Source organism: Gymnoscopelus braueri, assembly GCF_963280865.1.
Source record: "Gymnoscopelus braueri genome assembly, chromosome: 3".
Lineage (NCBI taxonomy): Eukaryota > Metazoa > Chordata > Actinopteri > Myctophiformes > Myctophidae > Gymnoscopelus > Gymnoscopelus braueri.
Window position 1 is genome coordinate 18,494,676 of NC_137612.1, and position 20,193 is coordinate 18,514,868.

General features: G+C 41.3%; 1 protein-coding gene across 1 annotated transcript; it reads left to right on the forward strand.

Annotated features, from left to right (window-relative positions):
* Nucleotides 1-710: 710 nt before the first annotated feature.
* On the forward strand, nucleotides 711-14,659 carry LOC308081838 (dehydrogenase/reductase SDR family member 6; the record flags this gene model as incomplete). Its single annotated transcript, XM_080423461.1, is given in 10 exon segments — nucleotides 711-777; nucleotides 780-820; nucleotides 822-873; nucleotides 1,574-1,632; nucleotides 1,634-1,727; nucleotides 2,417-2,485; nucleotides 5,401-5,460; nucleotides 5,463-5,572; nucleotides 7,095-7,329; nucleotides 14,562-14,659. Coding segments are annotated over 10 exon segments (885 nt in total).
* Between the last annotated feature and the right edge of the window lie 5,534 nt (nucleotides 14,660-20,193).

The window sequence follows — 20,193 nt, forward strand, 5'->3', positions numbered from 1 at the left end:
TCTGTTCAATAAAGAGCTGGAGAGACATGGGAGACTCCTTTTACTGAACAAACACTCTATAGGGCATAGCAGTGGCGGCCATTTTCTGGTTCCACTCCAAAATAGTCAATGCATTTTTCCCATTGACATTTCCAAAAATATTTATATCAATTCATTTAAGCCTAGAATCAAGCCATCCAGGGTCCTGGTGAATCATGACCATAACATTTTTTTTCTGTGATTTTTTAAAATTTTATATTTAATTATATGATATACTATATTTAATAAATACCCTTTGTTTTGCCGTTTTCAAAAAAGTTTTTTACAGAATCAAACGTTTTATGGTCATGATTCACCACCACTGCTATGCCCTATAGCAATGAGTACTATCAGAATATAGAGCTATTTAACACTTATTTGAACAAAAAAAAATCACTTACCCTACCTTTAAGTTCGAGTTCAGTTATTATTGTTGTTGATCTGCATTGTCCATAGTAAAGTCAAGTTAATGTGAACCTCATCTTCTACATAAAGTGATGAACACATTCGTGTATTAGTAATTACAATCCAATTATATGATTGTGAAATGGGCCATTCTGCAAAATGAAAAGGCCTACTTTTACTACTACATACATACATACTTGTATATAAGTATTATATTCCAATACTTTTGTCAGATCACATGAATGAGTCAGAGCAGAATAACAGATGAGGTATTACGTGATGTGAAGATGAGGCCCATCCTAGACCGGATGCATCTTGATGGCAAAGTGGCTTATGTGACAACTGTAGGCACTGGCAGGGCATAGGGCGAGCATTTGCTCATGCCCTCGGCAAGGCCCGGGCAAAAGGTGGCTGTGGTGGACCTTAATCAACAGGAACTCACTTTTAAAGGTCAGGGATCACACAGTGATCAGAAAGTGAAATCTAGTGTTTACAGGAGCTTTGGAATGACATTCATTGATGCCATAGGATTGCATTTTTCATTTAAATCTAGTACATTACCATCAATGTTTTCTTTTGTGATGATGAGGCTGATTCTTGATTCTTGCAAAGAAAGACAATCTTGGTGTGATAATTTCTTTTAGCCACCAGATGGCAGTCTACTAAAGGAGAAAATAGGCAAAGTGAAATTTCCAGAGGATTTTCTACCTTATCTACTACTAGATGGTCACCGCCACTGCCTTAAGTGTTTATTTTATGAAATAATGATTAACACATGAAAACAACTAACTTTTAGATTCTGTTTTCAGGTACTGCACCTGTCTGTGATTGCAGTAAAGCATTTGTGGAGCATAGCAGATATAACAAAGGTTTTGTTTTGTTTTTGACACGGGTATCAGTAGCATTTCAACTGAAACACACACATAAGCAAACCGGACAACATTCAGATGATTATTGATACCGTAGTAGTATTATCCCCAAATGGGGAGCCATCCATGTAACCCAGGGGTGGGCAATTATTTTTTCCATGGGGCCACATGAACAAATATTTTGGAGGGCCGGACCAAAAGGCTGAACTCAATTCTGCATAATATTAATTGTATTTCTTCATAAAAAGCAGTAAATAGCATTGTTTTGACAAGCTGGTAAGAGTATATGACCTGTAGAAATGCTGGAATCAACATGAACTCAGCCAGCGAGGACACCAGTCTGGACTCTCGAGGAGAGGGACAAACCCTTCAATGTCAACCTGAGGGGGACGTTCATGATGTGTTGCCAGGCTGTCTTTCTTCCACAGTTCCACTGTGTAGGCAGCTTAGTTGCCCCATTTTATTTTATATAGAATCATCTAGCAAGAAGAACTGTTTTCAAGTCCAAAGCACAGTTGTTAGGAGGATATATCCTAATTACGGATGGTGCTACCAAATATTGTAGCTCAAGAGTGACTAAATAGGATTACCTCAGTGTGAACTGTGAAATATTAACGTGTATAAACACACTGGTGTTTATCAAGTCCACACCGCTGGAGTTAATTTAAAAACTTTTTCTTGACAAACTCGCTTGAGAAATGTCCACATCAGAGCCATATCAGCTTGATCAACAATCATTTCCAAAATGAACATCTGTCAACTCAATGCAATTGTCATGAATCAACAATCCTGGAAATTTTGATTTGTGGCGCAATCAAGCCCAGGATCCCATAATGTTGAATGTTGTGGTATTCTCTAATAATATTTAATGCTTTATTTAAACTGGACAATGAAGAGTGACAGTAAAGTGAGGTTGGAGAGAATGGATTACATATATATCTCGGGTCCCAAACTGGTATATCAGTCTTGCGACGTTGCGGTTACTGCATGTGGTCAAGTGACGGAACCACCAGGGCGCCCCGAATGCATGTGTTTTCTATCCCATCTGTTTGCATGTCATCAGTCAGTGTCATAATAAGCTGTCTAATGTGTCTGTTTCCCCCCTGGATCCTTGCCTCGGGCAGCAGATCAGGTGATGCTGAAGCAAGGAAACGGCAAGATTATCAACACAGCTTCCATCGCCAGTCTAATAGGTGAGTGATGATTCCAATCCCTTACCTTCTCTCTGGAGCCACTCTGTGTCTACCTCTAATCTCTCCATTTGGCATGGACAGTCAGACAGGGAGGAGGAGGACAGGATGAGTGAACACATCTCCACCACTCTGCTACAGTACTGTATGTGCTAGAGAGATCTATTTTGTATCAACAGAGTATGTCCTATATTGTAGATCAGTTACAAAGTTGTTGGACTTAACTGGGTCTTGGCCCATGTCAGCATCTACAAGTAAACTAAAGGGAAAAAACAAAAACAAAACAAAGTTCAGAATAGGATTTATGGAGCTTTTGGAGTCTATAGATCCCTCCACCCCCACGTACTGTGTGTAACAGGAAGTACAACGTGTTGTGATTGCGTCTAGCCTGGGCGGTTTTGCATCATAATAAACATCCCCTCTCGGTGGAGATGTTTGGAGGATGTGGAAGGCAACCTGAGGTCCAACCGGGGAAGGGAGGGTTCCTGTGCATCGGCAAAAACCCGAGCATGTGCCAGCAGTCTTGTTTGAACAGCGGAAGATGCTTTCAGAGTTTACTGAGAACCTAGTAAAAAACCTTGTAATTCACAGGGCTGGTGTATTATAATATTCTACTTCCAACAGGTTCCTCCAGAGGTACCGCAACACTTCATCAGCAGTATAGTCAAATCGCCAGTAAAGCGCTGTGCCATATGGACCCTGGTCCCAACTGCAAGAGCAATCTGTAAAACAGGGGCGTGCTGGTAAATAGAGGCCAGCATTAAACAGTGATCAATTACTGACATTACACACAGTCCTTCAGGAATTTACTTTATTGGTCTGGACATCTGTTATAATATTGTCATAATGTGTAATCAGATGGGACCTGTTCTAGCCAAGTGGAGGCCCAAAAAGGGCCCGCAAATGCCCAATTAAAATGCCCAATGACAGCTTCATATCCATCTGCTAAATAGAATGAGTGTCCCACAGCACCTCTCTCATCTCATGCATCTTCTGAAGGATGGCCAGCAATTCAGTGACGTGTGTGGACATGACTGTAGTTTCTTTTTGCATGCAAGTTGATATGTTCATGTTTTGAATTCCGTTTTGATCTCGTTTACAAGATGACCTTACCGCGGTTAAAGGGATTTGCGACTCTCATGGTCAAAGTTATGCCCATCTCAGCCGCATGTTAATAGGTATTACAACAGACCGCTCAATGTCTCCCTTCTCAAGTCAGTGTGTATCATTTTAACTCTTTATCTACCCAGAAGAATTCAAAATGTATGGGTGTGCCTGATAAAGAACATGTTTTTTTTCTCTCACTTAAAATGTGCAATAAGTAGCAGGGTGAATGTTAAAGAGGGCTTTGGAGGAAGCTCTCCCTTTCCTTCTCTGGGGATTACTGCTCTTAAAGACATGGGTGGAAAACATCAATGCAGGTTTATTTGAAGGATGAAGGCATTTTCTGAATGGTATTTTGGAGCCATATCATCAGGTCTCGAGCAAGGATTAGTGCTGTTAGGCTTCTTGAGCTGTGTTTCCTGTCCTGATAAGTCGGATTTCACCTTCAATCTGCGTGTAAGCCCTGGGCTCTGCTCCTCCTCGCCTGCTCCTCCGAGGCCCTAGCCTACCCTTATTCAACCCAGTCCAAACCCGACCCAGTGCAGACATACCTTACTCTGTCATCACCTTCTAGTCACCTTCTACTAACCTTTCAACGCAACCGTACACCTTACTACTCCGCATTGCCCTCACTGTGCCACAACGTAGCAGGCCCTATTTCTGTCTATTGACCACTTAAGCCCTATATACTTCATCTTATAACAAATAGGGGAAATACAAGCCTAACACATTGTGAACTTGTAGATCATTTCCTTATTTTTTTTAATTTTTTGTACGTGCAAAATGTCAGAATAGTGTTTGTTCAAGGGGTCTCCCTGTATCTCCAGCTCTTTAGTAAACAGAAAATGCATTTTCAGGTCGAGATACCAATGTTATCCAATCAGGAGAGATAACTTATAGGATAAAAAAGTGAAATTGACAAGTGACTATAACATTTAAGCTGATAAATGGGTACTCTCTCCTGATTGGCTGAAACTGGAAACCCACATGAAAACGTATTTTCTGTTTATTAAGACGGGAAGAGCCCTGTTACTGAACAAACACTCTATATTATTATAGCAATGATTACTATCATAATATAGAGCTTTAACATTTTGACCAAAAAAGAAAAGAAAAAAACGATTGTTTCAAACTGAAAATATCACTTACACTACCTTTAATCCTTCACCATCCTGTGCATTGGCTGTTTTCCTCCGTTCATGTGAGCAATCTGCAGGATGCTCCAGCCTGCCTCCCCAGGATCCGTCCCTGCCTCTCTGCAGCTGGCTGGTATTCATCATCCCAGCCTCTCTCTAAAGTCATTTGGCAGTCAGATCGCCCGGGTGATGGGGTTAACTACTAAAGTTGTATGTAACTTGGAGCCTTCATTGTGATGATTAATCAACCAGCGGAAAACGAGCCCCTGTCCCAGCATCCCATGCAGCGTGCAGCATCTGTGATGGTCAAGGCAAACAAATGGCGCCTTGCCTTTGTTGCTGAGGACGGTGCATAACTGGACATTACAAGCAATTAATTTTACAAGGCTCCATCCACATGAGTCCCCAGCAGCTAATGGAGATACTTTTATGTAGTATCCACTAGAAAAATTGGCTACTGCGCTTTCCCTGAAGAAATAACGTATTTGAGTTTTGTTTCTATTCTGGCTGATAGAATGCCTTCTTTATTTTTTAGGTAAAACAAGGATCTTTAATAAAAAATGTATAATTACAATGTGTGATTCCTAAATAAAAACAACAGCACATCATTAGGCAATGTTATCTTGATGAAATAGTGTGATAATGAATGTTTCTCACACTCTGTGCCGGTCTTTGCAGTGCCCCATCCCCAGAAGCAGATTTCCTACAATATGTATAAGGCTGGAGTTGTCAAAAGTACACAACCCTGAGAGCTGAAGGGATTGACAGAGGAGTGCACATCACCTGCATCTCACCTTTGAGTGTTTCCTGCATTGGTATAAGCGTCACCTTCTCATGCTTGTGCCGAAAAGTACCAGTCCATATTCGAGTGTTGTAAAATGTGCTGGTCCATGTTCGAGTGTTGTAACGGATTGAGCTGCCAACAAAGTAGTGATTAGTGTATTTGCTTTCATATGAAGAGCCCCATTTGAGAATGATGCACTAATTTAAGTACTCAAACAATGCATCAGTGCTTAATTAGATGACGTCTTGAGGGATGAATCAACCAAACACTTGTACTAATTGTTCTATTCAATTAGCAAATCAAATTAGCATCCTCACTCCAAGTGTCGCCACAACAATAGCGCCTTGTTTGTATCTATTTGTCTGTGAAGCTGAGCAGCAGGAAGAAAAGAGGAGAACAGAGGCAGGGCTGTGTGTGTCTGTGTTAAGTGGAGCATCCCTTAGCCCCAGCCGTCCCTGAGCAAATCCATCCGGTGGCGCGGGTTGAGCCGGGCCCAGTCACAGCCCCAGAACAAAGCGCCCGTTCACGCGCCACGCTCCGCCTTATTTATCGCCAGCTTGTTTGCTAATTTTAATTTGCAAAGAAGCAACCCCCCCCCCCCTCCCGCTAACTGGGTGTCTCAATGGGCTGCTGATTTCTTTGAAGTGACAGTCGGTAAATATGCATAAAAAAGGGACACAATTAGTGCGCGCGAGGTTGACTGCAGCCTGATTCCATTGGCAACTTTAGCCGCAGCGGTGATAAGCTGCATTATCTAGAAAATTGGCTGAGGGAAAACAGCACCCCTGATTGCCAGGAAAGGTTCCAGATAACAGGGCAGCTGAAGAGAAATATAATTGAGGTGGAATATGTTAACCAAGGTGTCACATGCTCCTTGGAAGTGCTAATTTAGCCAAATGTTGGAATTCCATATCAAGGCACAGGACTACATCGGTGGAAGATGATTCAGGCCTGCACGGCTTTTAGTCACTGTCACATCAATTGTGCAGAAAGTCATAAGTCGTCGCTAAATTAGACACAGGTATGTTGACATGTTTATTCAAATGATGGGCCTGTGATACATTTATTAAGTGGAGAGAACAGCATTGGTTATGTTCTCTGGTTATGACTCATGTTGACATTGAGCTATTAGACAATGTCGCCAGAGCTTGGAGGAGACAGTATCAAATGTAGTAGCTATACCTGTAGGCACTGCTCAAGCACGGTTTCTCAGCATCAAAAGAAGCTCAAGCAGCTTTCAGTCTGAGATCAGTGTAGGATTGTCAGGGCAATGCCTATAATAAGTGCTTAACCATCAGCTCTAAGCAAATTACACTAGATTTCTACTTATACCCGTTGGCACTTCCTGAGACGTGCCAGTCATTAAAAGGTGCCAATCCCACTGTAAATATCATCACTGCTGCCTGCCACACATATGCCTTTTTTCTTCAAGACATAATTGGGTATATTTTTGTCACCAACGTGGTGGCTCTAAAACAACACTGCCACTCCTGTCTTTGAAGTGTGATGCCTTCTGATTTTGTCCTGTTGTTTTTTTCTCCCCTCTCCATCTCTGTCTCTCCTTCCCTCGCTCTCGCTTCCTGTCTAGCTTTTCAGGGGGATTGTTGACACCCCTCTCATCCACTCGGAGAGTCTGAGTCCTCTGGTGCAGTGCTGGCTGTCAGATATCCCTGCTGGTAGACTGGCTCAAGTGACAGACTTGCGAGCTGCAGTGGTCTACTTGGCATCTGATGCCTCTGACTACATGACAGGGCATAACTTAGTCATAGAGGGTGGGCAAAGTCTGTGGCGGAGAGGAGGGTGGAAGGAGAAGAGGGACTCTGGTATTACTCTCTTGGGGATTGGCAGCACCCATACTCTGTCCATTCAGAACAGGTCTTGGCTAAGGGTGAATAGTACAATACAGTCACACTGGGACAGTAAGTTAACCCATTAAGACCTGAGGCCGATTCTACGAATGCCTTCTAAATCGAAACAGTTTTCTGGGAAAAAAAGTATGTTGCTATATCAATGGAGCTCAAACTTTTTCATATCAAGGACCCCCAAAATGCATTTGGCCGCTGACCCCCCATCTCAAAATATTTTGTTCCAGGGACCCCTAGGAGCAAAGATTTGAGTTAAGAATGTTCCCACTGAAATTATATAAATCCAAAGATTTGCACAAATTAATGTTCACGATTTTTCAAAAATAGCAGATCTACAAGCTCATAGCACAGCACTATATGAGCTTGTATATCTGCTATTTTTAAATAGCCAAAGTATGAAATAATGCTTTTTAGCTCAAATCTAAAATGACACAGATGCTTTCCTGGTTTTAACAGGTTAACTGGTACTTCTAGAACCTTCTGAAAAGCTAGTTTTATATGAAGATCTTTTCTTATCATCAGCTTTTGTCTTGTTTACCTTTTCACATTCATTTTGTCTTCATTTAGCTAAATTGATGTTAATTGATTTTCTTTTGACTTTACTGTTGTTTTTTTCTCTCCATATGGCTGTATTTGATCTTGCTATTGTAAAGCACTTTATAACCCGTTCATGAAAGCTCATTATAAATCAAGTTCACCATCATTATCATTCTGTTAAAGGAATGCACTGGCTTTCTCCATTAATGTCTGGTGCATCTAGATTGGCAGCAACCTCCCCTGGGACCAGTGTTTATTTGGTTTGCATCATGCTACTGTTTTATGAAACAGTGAACTCTGACAATCTTGCTATTACACAATGTTAATTTCATTAAAGACTTGATTATCCAAATGAAAGCCTCTAAAAGGCATCCAGTTTGTTCTGTCAAGATGGTGCCCTGACATCTGTTGTACCTTCTTTTATTTTCACACTTTGCACAGTATGCTTTAATAGAAAATGATTCTGCGGAACAGATATTACTGATTATCCTAAACCAGCACTGAAACCGCCAGTGCAGAGCGTACTTGAAGAGGAATTTGTCTTCCATACTTTGATACACATTATGAGGGCCTTTACATTCTGTGCATGACTTGGGTTAAATTCACAACTGAAATAAACCGGTTAGCAGAGCTAAGCTGTATTATTGTGTTTGTGATGAATGGTGAAACGTATGGCACTTTAATGATGTACACTACAGTGACACAGAAAATCCTGTAAAATCAAAAGCACACCAAGTACCTAACACAGATTAAAGCCTGATTTATGCTTTGGCAACAACAGGATCGAGCGACATCACGCGACCAAAAAATAATAATTAACAAAGCAAAAGGTATTTTAGAATATATGTTATTTTTGTTGAGCGATACATCGCTTCCCAGCATAAATCAGGCTTTATTCATCAGGCAGCGACCCCTACAGTAGATTACACTTGCAGAGTAAAATCCTCGGCGTTAACCCAGAGACGGTACAAAAATGGAACCATATGGACCCTATGGGTTCCATTTGTACACTTGAAGTTACTGTGTATATTCCCACTAAAGCAGGATGCTAATGAGATGTATGATACACTATCTGCACATTTACTTGCTATGTATGTACTACTACTGTGTGCTGCTCCAGGTCTCGTGGTTCAGCACCATATTAACCTGCTCTGTCCAGCACTTTCTCACCATGACCATTCCAATTGGTTTCCCAAGTGGTGCTCACAAGCACCATATTAATTGCTCACTGTACTGTTTGTGTGCTGAAAAACAATACTTAAAGTAGAGGTTAGGCGAGGACATGACCTCAGTCACTGCAATTATACCAGAGGAGCGGCCAATTAGCACTTTCTGCACAATGAGACAGTGCTGGGTGTTTATATGTGAGCAACCTCAACTTCTCACTGTTAGTGACCGCACTCTAATTTACATAATTGGGGATTGGTCATTAATGGGGATGGGGAGTGAGAGGATCCCATTAAGATATGGTGAGAGATCTGATCATCTCATCTACTCAGTGCTATTTATCTGCAGCTGTTGAAAGACAGCAAATGCACTTTTGGTGTAGTAGATATTATTGGGATTCTTATTCTTCAGATTTGTTTTTTCCTCCCCCAGTGCAATATCACACTGTTCCAGCATTTGTAGAGCAAGATTACACTGCATTTCATTGGGCCATTTGGAAAGTGTTTCCCTGTTTGACCACTGAGGGGCAGTCTAAAAGCAGGCAGCTAATTCTAAGCACACAAAGTTATAACAAGAGGTTATCAAACACATTATTTGCCATTATCTGGGGGCAATAACAATGGGCTCTGCTTTATGTATATGTGGGGAGATTATGATTAAAAAGGACACCTCTCCAATTCTAGTATGCAAACAGCTGGACATGGAAGATGATCAGAATGAATTCATAAAGAAATAATGAATAAATACAAATGTACATTAAATTAAATGTGGTTTGATAGTGGATGGTTATATTTCCAGAGTATGAAAAATGTAATTATGTCCATCTGTTACCATTGCTTGCCAAGGGATGATTGGAATACCTGAGAGTTCAGTCATTGTAATGCAAATGTACAACCATACTGGTTGATATTTTGAAGCGCAATGACCATTTGTATCTACATGGAGAATCTTGACTCAAGACAAACACAGCCAGGACTTCTATTAACAAACTGTACTTTTACCCATATTATTAAGTTTAATTAAGGCAAAGTTTAACAATAAGACTATTTAAACATTAAAGTACACCACATTGTCAAAGTGTGAAACATCATCTCAAGCAAAATCTGACTTTGTGTATTTGTTTTTCATACTCAGTTGAATTAGCCCAGTTACTAAAGTGGTGGGATGCACAACGGTCTTTGCAAAGTGGTCACAGTAAAAACCTGTGACTTAAACTTAACACAAGGGAAAGTTTGTAAACCAGAGTGCTTCTATTGCAAATCAATCAGATGTAGATAGCAGTTCACTAATCATGTCATTATGGCAGTGGCTAAACTGCTGTTTTGTTGTCACAATGCATTGTAGTGCTCTAAACGGTTTCAAAGCCCTCTTGGTTTCCCTCAAAACTGCAGCCAGAAGAGCTGAAGCCGTATTTTGAGCTGGAAAAGCGTGATCTCTCGTCAGACCCTATGGCTTGCTTTGTGAGGTGTAAGTGATCTTGAATCTATTATTTATGACCTCCTTTTGCTGCAATTACACTCAAGAGTGAGGGCGCTGTGTACATGCCACTATTGTGCAAAACAGTTCTCCAGATGAAAAAATGCGAGACAAGAACATGGCGTAAGAGCAAAATGGCTACCGTGTGATATGGTCAATGAGACCTGGGTCAATACCGCAAAACTGGACGAGACAAGATGTGGTGTCTAGATGACAGAGGACCCTGGGGTTTATGGATGACATATTAACATTTGACAATATCGATACACTTTTACTGATGGATTATGGTTATGGCATCCTGTTACATAGCCACTCAGTGAGATGTTTGAAGATGAAATGTTAGCCCTATATGATTTGAGTTGAGCCTATGAGCCTATGAGCAACAGCAAAAACGGAAACGTCAACATTTAACCACTTTAACAATTTTGGGCATGTCAATTTACAAACAATTTTGACAATTGTTTGAAAATAGCGCATTTACAAGTACAAGCAATATGATGCAGTGTAAGCTTGTAGATCGTCTTTTTTTTTTTAAAGATTTTTTGGGGGCTTTTATGCTTTAATTGACAGGACAGTAGGCTGACAGGAAATGGGGAGAGAGATGGGGAGTGACATGCAGCAAAGACCATCGGGATTGGGAGTCGAACCTGCGACGCGCTGTCAGGCTACATTGAGCCTAGGTGCCTGGACCCAAAATCATTTCTTCATGGTTAAGTGGTTAAATGTTCCAGTGATGTTTAGTATTGCTATGTGTCCTCCAACTGCAGTGACCCAGTACAGGATTTTCTCTTTGACATGATTTTCAATGCTCAACTGGTCAAAAACGAATGAAAAACATGCCCATCACAACTCTCTGATCCATTCATTGTTCACACTAACAGTATAGCTAATCTACTTAAATATATGTTGAAAGCTCTTATTTGGTCGTCATTATCAGCCGGCCATTGTACCCAAAGCTCAGTCTGATCAAGATCTTAAAACTTAAGAAAAATGAGCAAGTAGTGGAACCATTTTCTGTAGTACATTCTATTGTTGTACTACAGACATTTTTGGGACCTTGACTCATACATGGAAATACTGGTCATTTCATATTATGAACTTTCAAATGAACATGAAAAGAAAGTGATCCATTATTTAAATATCATTTAAATTGGTTGTCTTTTACTTTTCCGCCCTAAATATTTGACATTGAGTTTCATTTTGGTCATAGTGGTCACACTGAATCAGTGATTTGTCATGTGCACTCGTGCATGTTTGTGTAGTGTAGTGATCAGTTGAATTGCAGAAGGTAGCCTGTACTGTATGGAGCAGGTATCATTATCTACCATTGTTTGTCATCTCATGTGTTATTCATTGAATACCAGTTTTGCTATTTGCTCTACACATGCTACCTGCTGACTTTACAGCTGCTGTGTGCTTTCAGAAAGCTGTATTACCAACAAATAAACCTGTGAGGATTTTGTCAAACTGTGTTATGATATTGTATGGCATTTGAATGCAAGCCTTGTGCCAAACAATAGGCACATACAGTCATGTATTATTAAACGAGCAACATTTTCCACTTACTGTACCTTTTGTAGGTTATACTTCAGTCTCTCGGCTTTAAATTATTTGATTTCCAATAATTATTTCATAACAAAATGAAATCTACCTTGTCTTAATTTTTCAATGTTGACTGTGATTGCAATGACACATGTGTTTAACAACCTTATCAACGTCAACTGAATTAGCATTATAGGTTTGTTTGTAGTTTACTCTTCATATGATTAATGTTGGTACAGTACTAATACATTTATTGTTAACTTATCCAACATAAAGTATAATTGTGTTTTTCATAGATGTCTGGCTCTGACATCTCAAGAGGTGTCTCAAAAGCAATTCAAATGTCCTCAACCTGCATCCACACTGCCAATTTATAAGCCTTTTATTCAACATTAATACTGAGCCAGGGAAACACTGCACTCGGAGTTCTCTAATTACAATGCAGCTAATGTATTATTTCCTCCCCATGTGGGATTACTTTCATCTTTTCCATTAAGATGCACATTTTGTTTGGATACTCAAATTACAAACCCCATATTAAATCTGACTGTGCAAAAGGCATTGATCATAACCCCGATAGCTGCACTCCAACTTTGATTTAATTTGCACTTCCATTAATATCTATGAGACGTCCGATTGTCGTCTTGGGCATATTGATGGCATTGTAAGCCCTGCCTTCATATAATGTTCCCCAGCGGCAATGAGGAAATGTTACAGAGAATTAGGCCGAGGAGCAGGCTCAGTGGAACTGGCACTGCACTCGGAAATTCATTACCCTAATAAATAGAGGGAAATAAGCGAGAATCTTAAGAGAAATTTCTCCCCCACCCACTCCCTCTCTGTCTCTCTCTTGTCCACAAAAAGCCTCGACATTGGCTTGAGAGTGGACGTCTCAAACTTGTGCACTTCTCATTACTGCTGCCTGTGCACCGAAGGGTCTTCTCAGGACCATGAGATGTCTTTAAAAAGGGCCTGATTCAATAGAAAATAAATCACTTACTACCTCTCAATCAGAAGGCCATAGGCACACTGAGCTATTTGGATATACATGGCTGCATCTCAGAAGTGCTCTCTTTGATTATTACATTAATGAGAATACACTCTGGAAAATCTTCATTCGAAAAAAGGTACGACTTAATGGACAAATGGACATCATTTCAATAGAATACAGTGCAATATAACGGATCACACTCCGGTCGTATATTGGGTCTGACATTGCTGGCTTACAAAAGGAATCAAGCTAGATAATGTAAGATGCTGATTTCTTATGTTGATTAATGAAGCACCAAGTCAGTGTGTGTGTGTGCTGTTCTCCTCCGTTGTTGAAGTCTTGACACATTGTTTCCTATAGGGAAAACACTACTGGAGCCAGGAGACATGAGTTATGGTGTAATTAATGCAATCATGAAGATGAAAATAGCTGTTGTTCTATCTGGAAAATCAGTGTAGGATTCTGTGTGAGGTTCTGTTCAGCATTAGGCTGACTTACCACACCAGAGGCACCACAGACCTTGCTGTTCTTTGAGGCCCATTCGAAGGCTTGTCATTGTATCTTACAGTTAGCAACATGACTGAAACAAACAAATTGTATTTAATGGCATACGTCCAGTATGACAGCTCTTACTCTAGATGCATACTGTTCAGTGAATGGCACAATTCCCCCTTTTGTTTTCGAGGAGGGAATCCATTTCTCTTATGATTCTGCCACAATGATTCATTTGCAGGTCATTAAAAAACTCGTCTTTTGAAAGCATTAAGGCTGCTCAGGTGGCGAATCCTGTGCAGGGAGACACGTCGTAAATAAAGGCAGCTACATTTCAAATGCCATAAATAGGGGACACCTAAGGACCTTGCATGATTGGAGACATCTAATCATTTAATTTATGCGTGTCTAAAGGAGCCCTCATTAACATTCAAGTAGCACTCATCTGTCTAGCAGGATCATTCCAAAGACTGCATCAGTCTCAGATGGAACATATCTATTTGGGCTACACAGGACTACACACTCTGCAAGCACCCTCACTCTTCTCAATGTCATGCCAGACAATGCATATAACTCTTGCAAGTTGCAGCATGTGATTTGTGACCCAGTGATTGTGTTGCCGTTAATGTGGAGAACCTTTGACAAAGTTAAAGTCATATTTTTTCTAGGTCGCCGGATAGTATTGTCACATTCACACACCACTGTGCTTCAGCAAATCAATTAACCTTTTCCCAAACCCCTCCTCCTATAGAAGATTAATCGTATTCATCAAACAAAATGGACTCCACTAGGCTTTTGATGAAGACAAGTGAAGACTGTGATGTTTATTTGTAGAGACTGTCTGAGGGCAGTGTTACTGCTGTGACACTGTAAGACACACCTCAGTATCTGCAAAGCCTTATGCATGACAGAAACTCAATAATAATTGGCGTGGATTGCTTTTGACACATGCTGGTTGCTGACAGCTGCTTTGTTCTGTGGTCAGATTCCATATTTAACACATCAAAGCGTCAGGGTGCTACACACTCCGATAGCAAGCCTGACACTTCTCTGTTAACAGAGGAACAGTTGGCCTCTCTCTAGCGGGTGGAGAATAAAGTGGAGTTGTGTCATTTCCATATTTATTTTTTACTTTATTATTCTATGCATGATGGTCTCAAGTTGAATAAACATTAGATACAATGCTGATTAAATTGCATATTATATTAAATCTTTCATATTCTTTAACGGTAAATACAGCTAAATGAGAAGTAGAACAAGGTAGAAATGTCCACAAAAGCATGTTTAAAACATGCAGTTTGCTCCTCTGTGCAAGTTGGACAGTTGCACCAACAGATTTGCAGAGGTGGAAAGCCGACGGGGGAGAAGTAATGATTTACCCTTCATCAACACAAGCCTAGGAAAAGCAAGGCAGGGATTGATCTGCAGCTAATGCAGTTCTCATTAGTTCTTGGTTTGAATTCAGCCAAACAGATACTTAAGAGATCCTGACATTATAGGACAGTATGGTAGGTTCCTTCATCAACCATGGGAACCTGTTCTCCCCCACTGTCTAAGGCAAGGCAAAGCAAGGCAGGGGCCTTTTAATGACTCCAAGTTAAACACCGCATTTAGAGGGATGTGCAAGGGGAGAGAGGCATGCTCCTTTTCTGTAGGCAGTATCCAGCATTTTGATGTCTCTAACAAGAACACAATAAATTGTTCCTCATTATTCAGTAATTAACTCCAATGCGCCGGGTCCCCATCCCCCTGTGCCACGCTCTAAATCACCCCCTCCTCTTCTCTTTTCCTCCTGCTACACGGCTCTTTAATTTCCTCTATGCTGTGGGGGGTGGGGGGGGCAGGAGGGGAGGGGCGGGGTGAGGGTGTGTGGGGGGGGGGCACCCAGAGCTTGATGCACTCCATCATCCCCTGCCACATTTGCCACCCTCCTCTCACCCTTCCACCTCAAACACTCTAGCCACCTCCTTCTCCGTCCCCATGGCAGCCCCCCCTCACACACACACACACACAACCCCATCTCCTCAAATAATGGTGTGCTTGCTTATAGGACAGTGGGACACCACCTGGTTGAGGGAAGGAGAGGTCAGCCATCCTGGGACAATGGGCGCATGCATGGTCACATGCGGTGGGATTGGTGACGAGTAGATAGCACTCCTACAATCCTCTCAAGGCATCATCACTATTCGCCTCCAGCCCCGGTCGCTCGTCTGTACATGGGGCTTCCCCTTCCTCCTCCGCTCTTAATTGTTAAAATTAGGTCATTAATTGGAGGCTGAGTCAAATCACCTGTCATTTCAGCTGGGAATCATTGCCTGATTGAAAGGTATCATAAAATTGTGCCCAGGGCATGGTTAGCGATGCCTGCTGGGAGCTCCCTTTGTGCCATGGCAGTCTCAGCCCATGGGCACACGCAGCTCTGTCTACTTTCTCCACTGGAGATTGGGCGGGTAGTCTTGAGTGACACACATCCACACTCGTGGCCCAAATATAGATTCAAGAGAGTCAGTGGTGTCAGGCTCAATTCCAGGAGGATGTTGTGGGGAGTGTTGGTTTCTACTGTACTATTAACGCCCCTGACCTAATTGAGTGTGATGTTCACGCACATCACTTCTCTATATGAGAGGAAGGTCAAGTTCATTTGAGGGGGTAATTGTGAAATCGGCACGTAAACTAGGACGATAGAACAAATGAAAAAAAAATAGGACAGATGACAAAAATGCTCGATAGACTTTTAATGGGTTTCGACAAGCACTGCTGACATAATCTGCATTCACAACTGTATCGAGGCAGGCCAGTATTAGGCTGGAATAAAACCTAATGCTACTGACCAATAGCCAGCCATTAAGTTTTGAAATATTTAGTATGTTTACATGCCATCATTTTGTCATCCTGCAAAAAAGGGATAATGGAATGGCATGATATTGAATGTGCAGCACACTATGTTGTATGGGTGTACAGAAGCTGGAAAAGGGAGTATCAAGTCTTATGAGGATCTCGTGCATCAAATATCTGATATGACGTCAAGCTAAATGCAGTAATGCACACAAACATTCCTCACTTCCTGACAGCTACACTGCAAAACTTCAAGGTACAGCAGCAGCAGTACTCTGATCCACTTAAAAATGCTCCATTTGCTTAGGAAATCACAGTGAAAATGTGTGGCAATATTAACACAGAAAGACCATTAGAAAAACAGGCCTAAATTATTCTGAAGGCACAGTGCTACATAAAGCATTGGGACCCCATCTCCTCACGGACTTAATCTTGAGGAACACTACATAAGATGCTGACAAACCCGCTGTTTGAAATAAAAACCCTCTAAACACATGGCATTAATATTTAATGGTGCTGCTTCCTCGGGAGGCCACTCTGGGCTGCAGCACTGTGTCTGAGGGGAGATGGTATTAGTGCTGTGTGCTCTAGAGGAAGAACTGCTTCACACTAATGAAGCGATCAGAGCCTTAACTCCAAATAACGCTCATATCCGATTAGTGAGCAGAGACACATGTAAACACGGTGAAGCAGTGCACGATAAGATCACTTTGTTAATGTGAGTCTCACATCAGAAAACACAGCCACATACTGGTGTGCGCTATGTTGCACAGATGGAACACATTTTGTATGTAAGCGTCGTAATATTACGGATACAATTCTTTTTACCCTTCTACACAAGTGTTTTGAGTTAAGCTGTGAACAGACGACTAGTGTGCATGCTAATGGGTTAACGTATCCTCCGAGCGGCCATTTGAAGAGCATGCATGTGCTGTGCTGTGGTGAAAACCACCTGACCTTGTCCAGCCCCTCTGGACCATGATGGGACACCATTTGAACCTGGCCAGTAAAGGACAGGCCATTTGGATGTTATTAAAAAACATTAGGGTTCCTGAAGCCTGTGCTACTCCCAGAGCCATCAGGTAATTTGAACGGGTTCCAGCGGATTTAAGACGTGCAGATGTTTTCGCTTTAAAACTGGCATCTGTTTATGTAGACGCACTTTATGTTTGAAAAACCACAAAGGACCTCCAATAGATTTTATGGAGCAGTATTAGCCAGAGCAGTCAGCTTTGTAATTGTGCCGCTGTAGGTAATGAGCAAATTGGTCACAAGCAGTGTTCCCTGTAGATGTAACCTGAAACATACAATTTCAAACAGCATGCTCAATATCTATTGCATTTAACTGTACAACGCTGCCTGAGTGCCTGGCCTGCTTTCACTATGGTATAATGGCAGGTTTGTGCCTGAATTCTATTTAATCCGAAGAAAAGTGACAATCTACAAATGCAATAGTGTATTAGTGTATCTGTATATTGGTACAGCAGCACGTCACAAGAATGTACTGGGTAATAAAATGGTTAAAGGAGCACTTCACCCCTGGAAGAAGTTCCAGGGGTGACCACAGGGGGGACCACAGGGGGACCACAGCGTATCACTGCCTATAACTTCAACTCCCAGAATGCTTTGGTGCCTTGTGGCAGGGGAGGTTCCATGTGGGTGTGATCTCCAACAATAACATCCAAACAGCATGCCAGTGTCGCCATGTCTGCTTATTATAAGCGGCTTCTTTCTAAAATGTAGTTGATATTTGGGCTTGTTTCCAAATGTTTTGATTGCTGTTTAAACCAGTGGTTCTCAAACATGTTCATGTATTTTTCCACAGACCCCCATCTGAAATTATAATTTGTGGCAGGGAGCCCCTAACAAATATGTGTCAAAAATATTCCACATTTTGAAAAGCAAATAAAAATATTTTGCAAAAAAAAAAAAAAATCCACATTTTGGACTTTTTCCCCCTCAAGATTTTTTTGTAAATAGCAGATCTACAAGCTCACAATGGGTTGCGAAGCGTTGTGAGCTTGTAGATCAGCAATTTTCAAATATATAATATCCCATGTCTAGGTAAAGTGCTCTTGGCATAGTTATTTTTCTTTTGGGCTTGTTTTCATAGACCTGGCTGCTTATTTCTCTCACAATATCTGGCAACACTGGCTGTCCTCGCAAACGTTCAGCTAGTTACATATATGTCCAAGGATTCGTTAGTGATGTCATATCACTGGGACATCCTCAGTATCTTCATGCAGTTTCACTTCCGTGTCGCATAGTATTGACATCACTGTCACATCCTTGGTATTATGATCCTAGCCTTTCGTGACGGTGTTTGTTTACCAGCGCTGCTACTCCACGCTGTATTTTTTTTTTCAAGCTTGCGCTTATGAAACACTACACAGGATTATTATTTCATGTCAACATTCAAGTACAACTATCAGAAGATAACTCAGGTAAAGTAATGCCTCACTCTGCAAGGGCCGCTGGCCGCAGCTAATGGGAGTGGCCGAGTGGCGAAAGAAGGTTGAACAAAGTGTTACGGACACCCCATTGGGGCTGTCTTTTGAGATGGTCTGACTGAGACACGCCGAGACATGTAGTGCGGAAAGGAATGAGACCAATCTCTCATGATGCAAATAACGTCACGAATATTGCGAACATTACTAGATATCTAAAAACACAGATTATTCACAAAAAAAACCCAGGATCTTGTTTCTTCACTCCTAAACTTCATTAAAAGACCGAAAACTTCTTCCAGGGGTGAAGTGCTCCTTTAAGTCGTCCTGATGACTTAGTAGATTTAGTATGGAAAGTCTGGCAGTATGTAATCAACATCAATATAAATGAAATCGTCGTTCAGATTTCAATGCTCAAAAATGCTTTTCAATACAATACACTGTTCTTAACATACTGTAATTCCCTTTCCTTAGTGTCCAATAATCACAGTATGTCACTGTAATGTTTTTGTCTGTGACAATCCAAGATATTTGGTGAAAATGCATCCTGTGGATGAAAGGTTTAAATGAATTATACATTAAATTTAAAATGTATTTAAGAGTAAATACATATTGGAAGCTAATTTGGTCCCTGAAACTGCAAAATTCAGCAATCCCCACATGCTTAATATCAGCAGTGCAAACCCCTTCTGAATCAAGACTAGCTAAGAAACACTAAAAAAGTGCAATCTGGATTATAACAGGTGTGCCACAAAGCTTCTGCTGTGTTTTCTTCAACCATAGAAAGCATACTGAGTGGAACTTTTGGTAACGTTTCTTGTTGTGGCATTAAAACATCATTTTAATGCTGCAACAAAGCAGTTTCCAATGAAAGCTATAGAATCCCTTGTTATTATCCAGTACTTCATGTGTGTTGGCTTGGTGTGCTGAAGTGTTACCACTACCACTAAACGGTGGGCAACTTAATCAGAGAAGCTCTCAGTGTATCGAACCACTGTAGCGTGATGGCCTCCTTGTTTGTATAACAAGATTACGCTCTCAGTCTTCTAATGGTAGAAAACAAATGTTTAGCAAGAGCAGGTAATACGGCAACACTCTGCTGTACTTGCTGTGTGCCTCCTCACACAGGCTGACCCAGGGACGCAGATGATGCTCTACTTGATGTTGCCCTGTGTACAGTTCTCTCAGTGACACACCAAGCATACTCTGGTGTCCATTTCCCATTATGTGACAAGGACCTATTACAGATTGAAGTGATCCAAATCGCGAGCTGCCACTCGAGAGAACTGTCTTCGGGAACAGAGGTCAAGGGGAGCCACAAGGACGAGTGTCCTA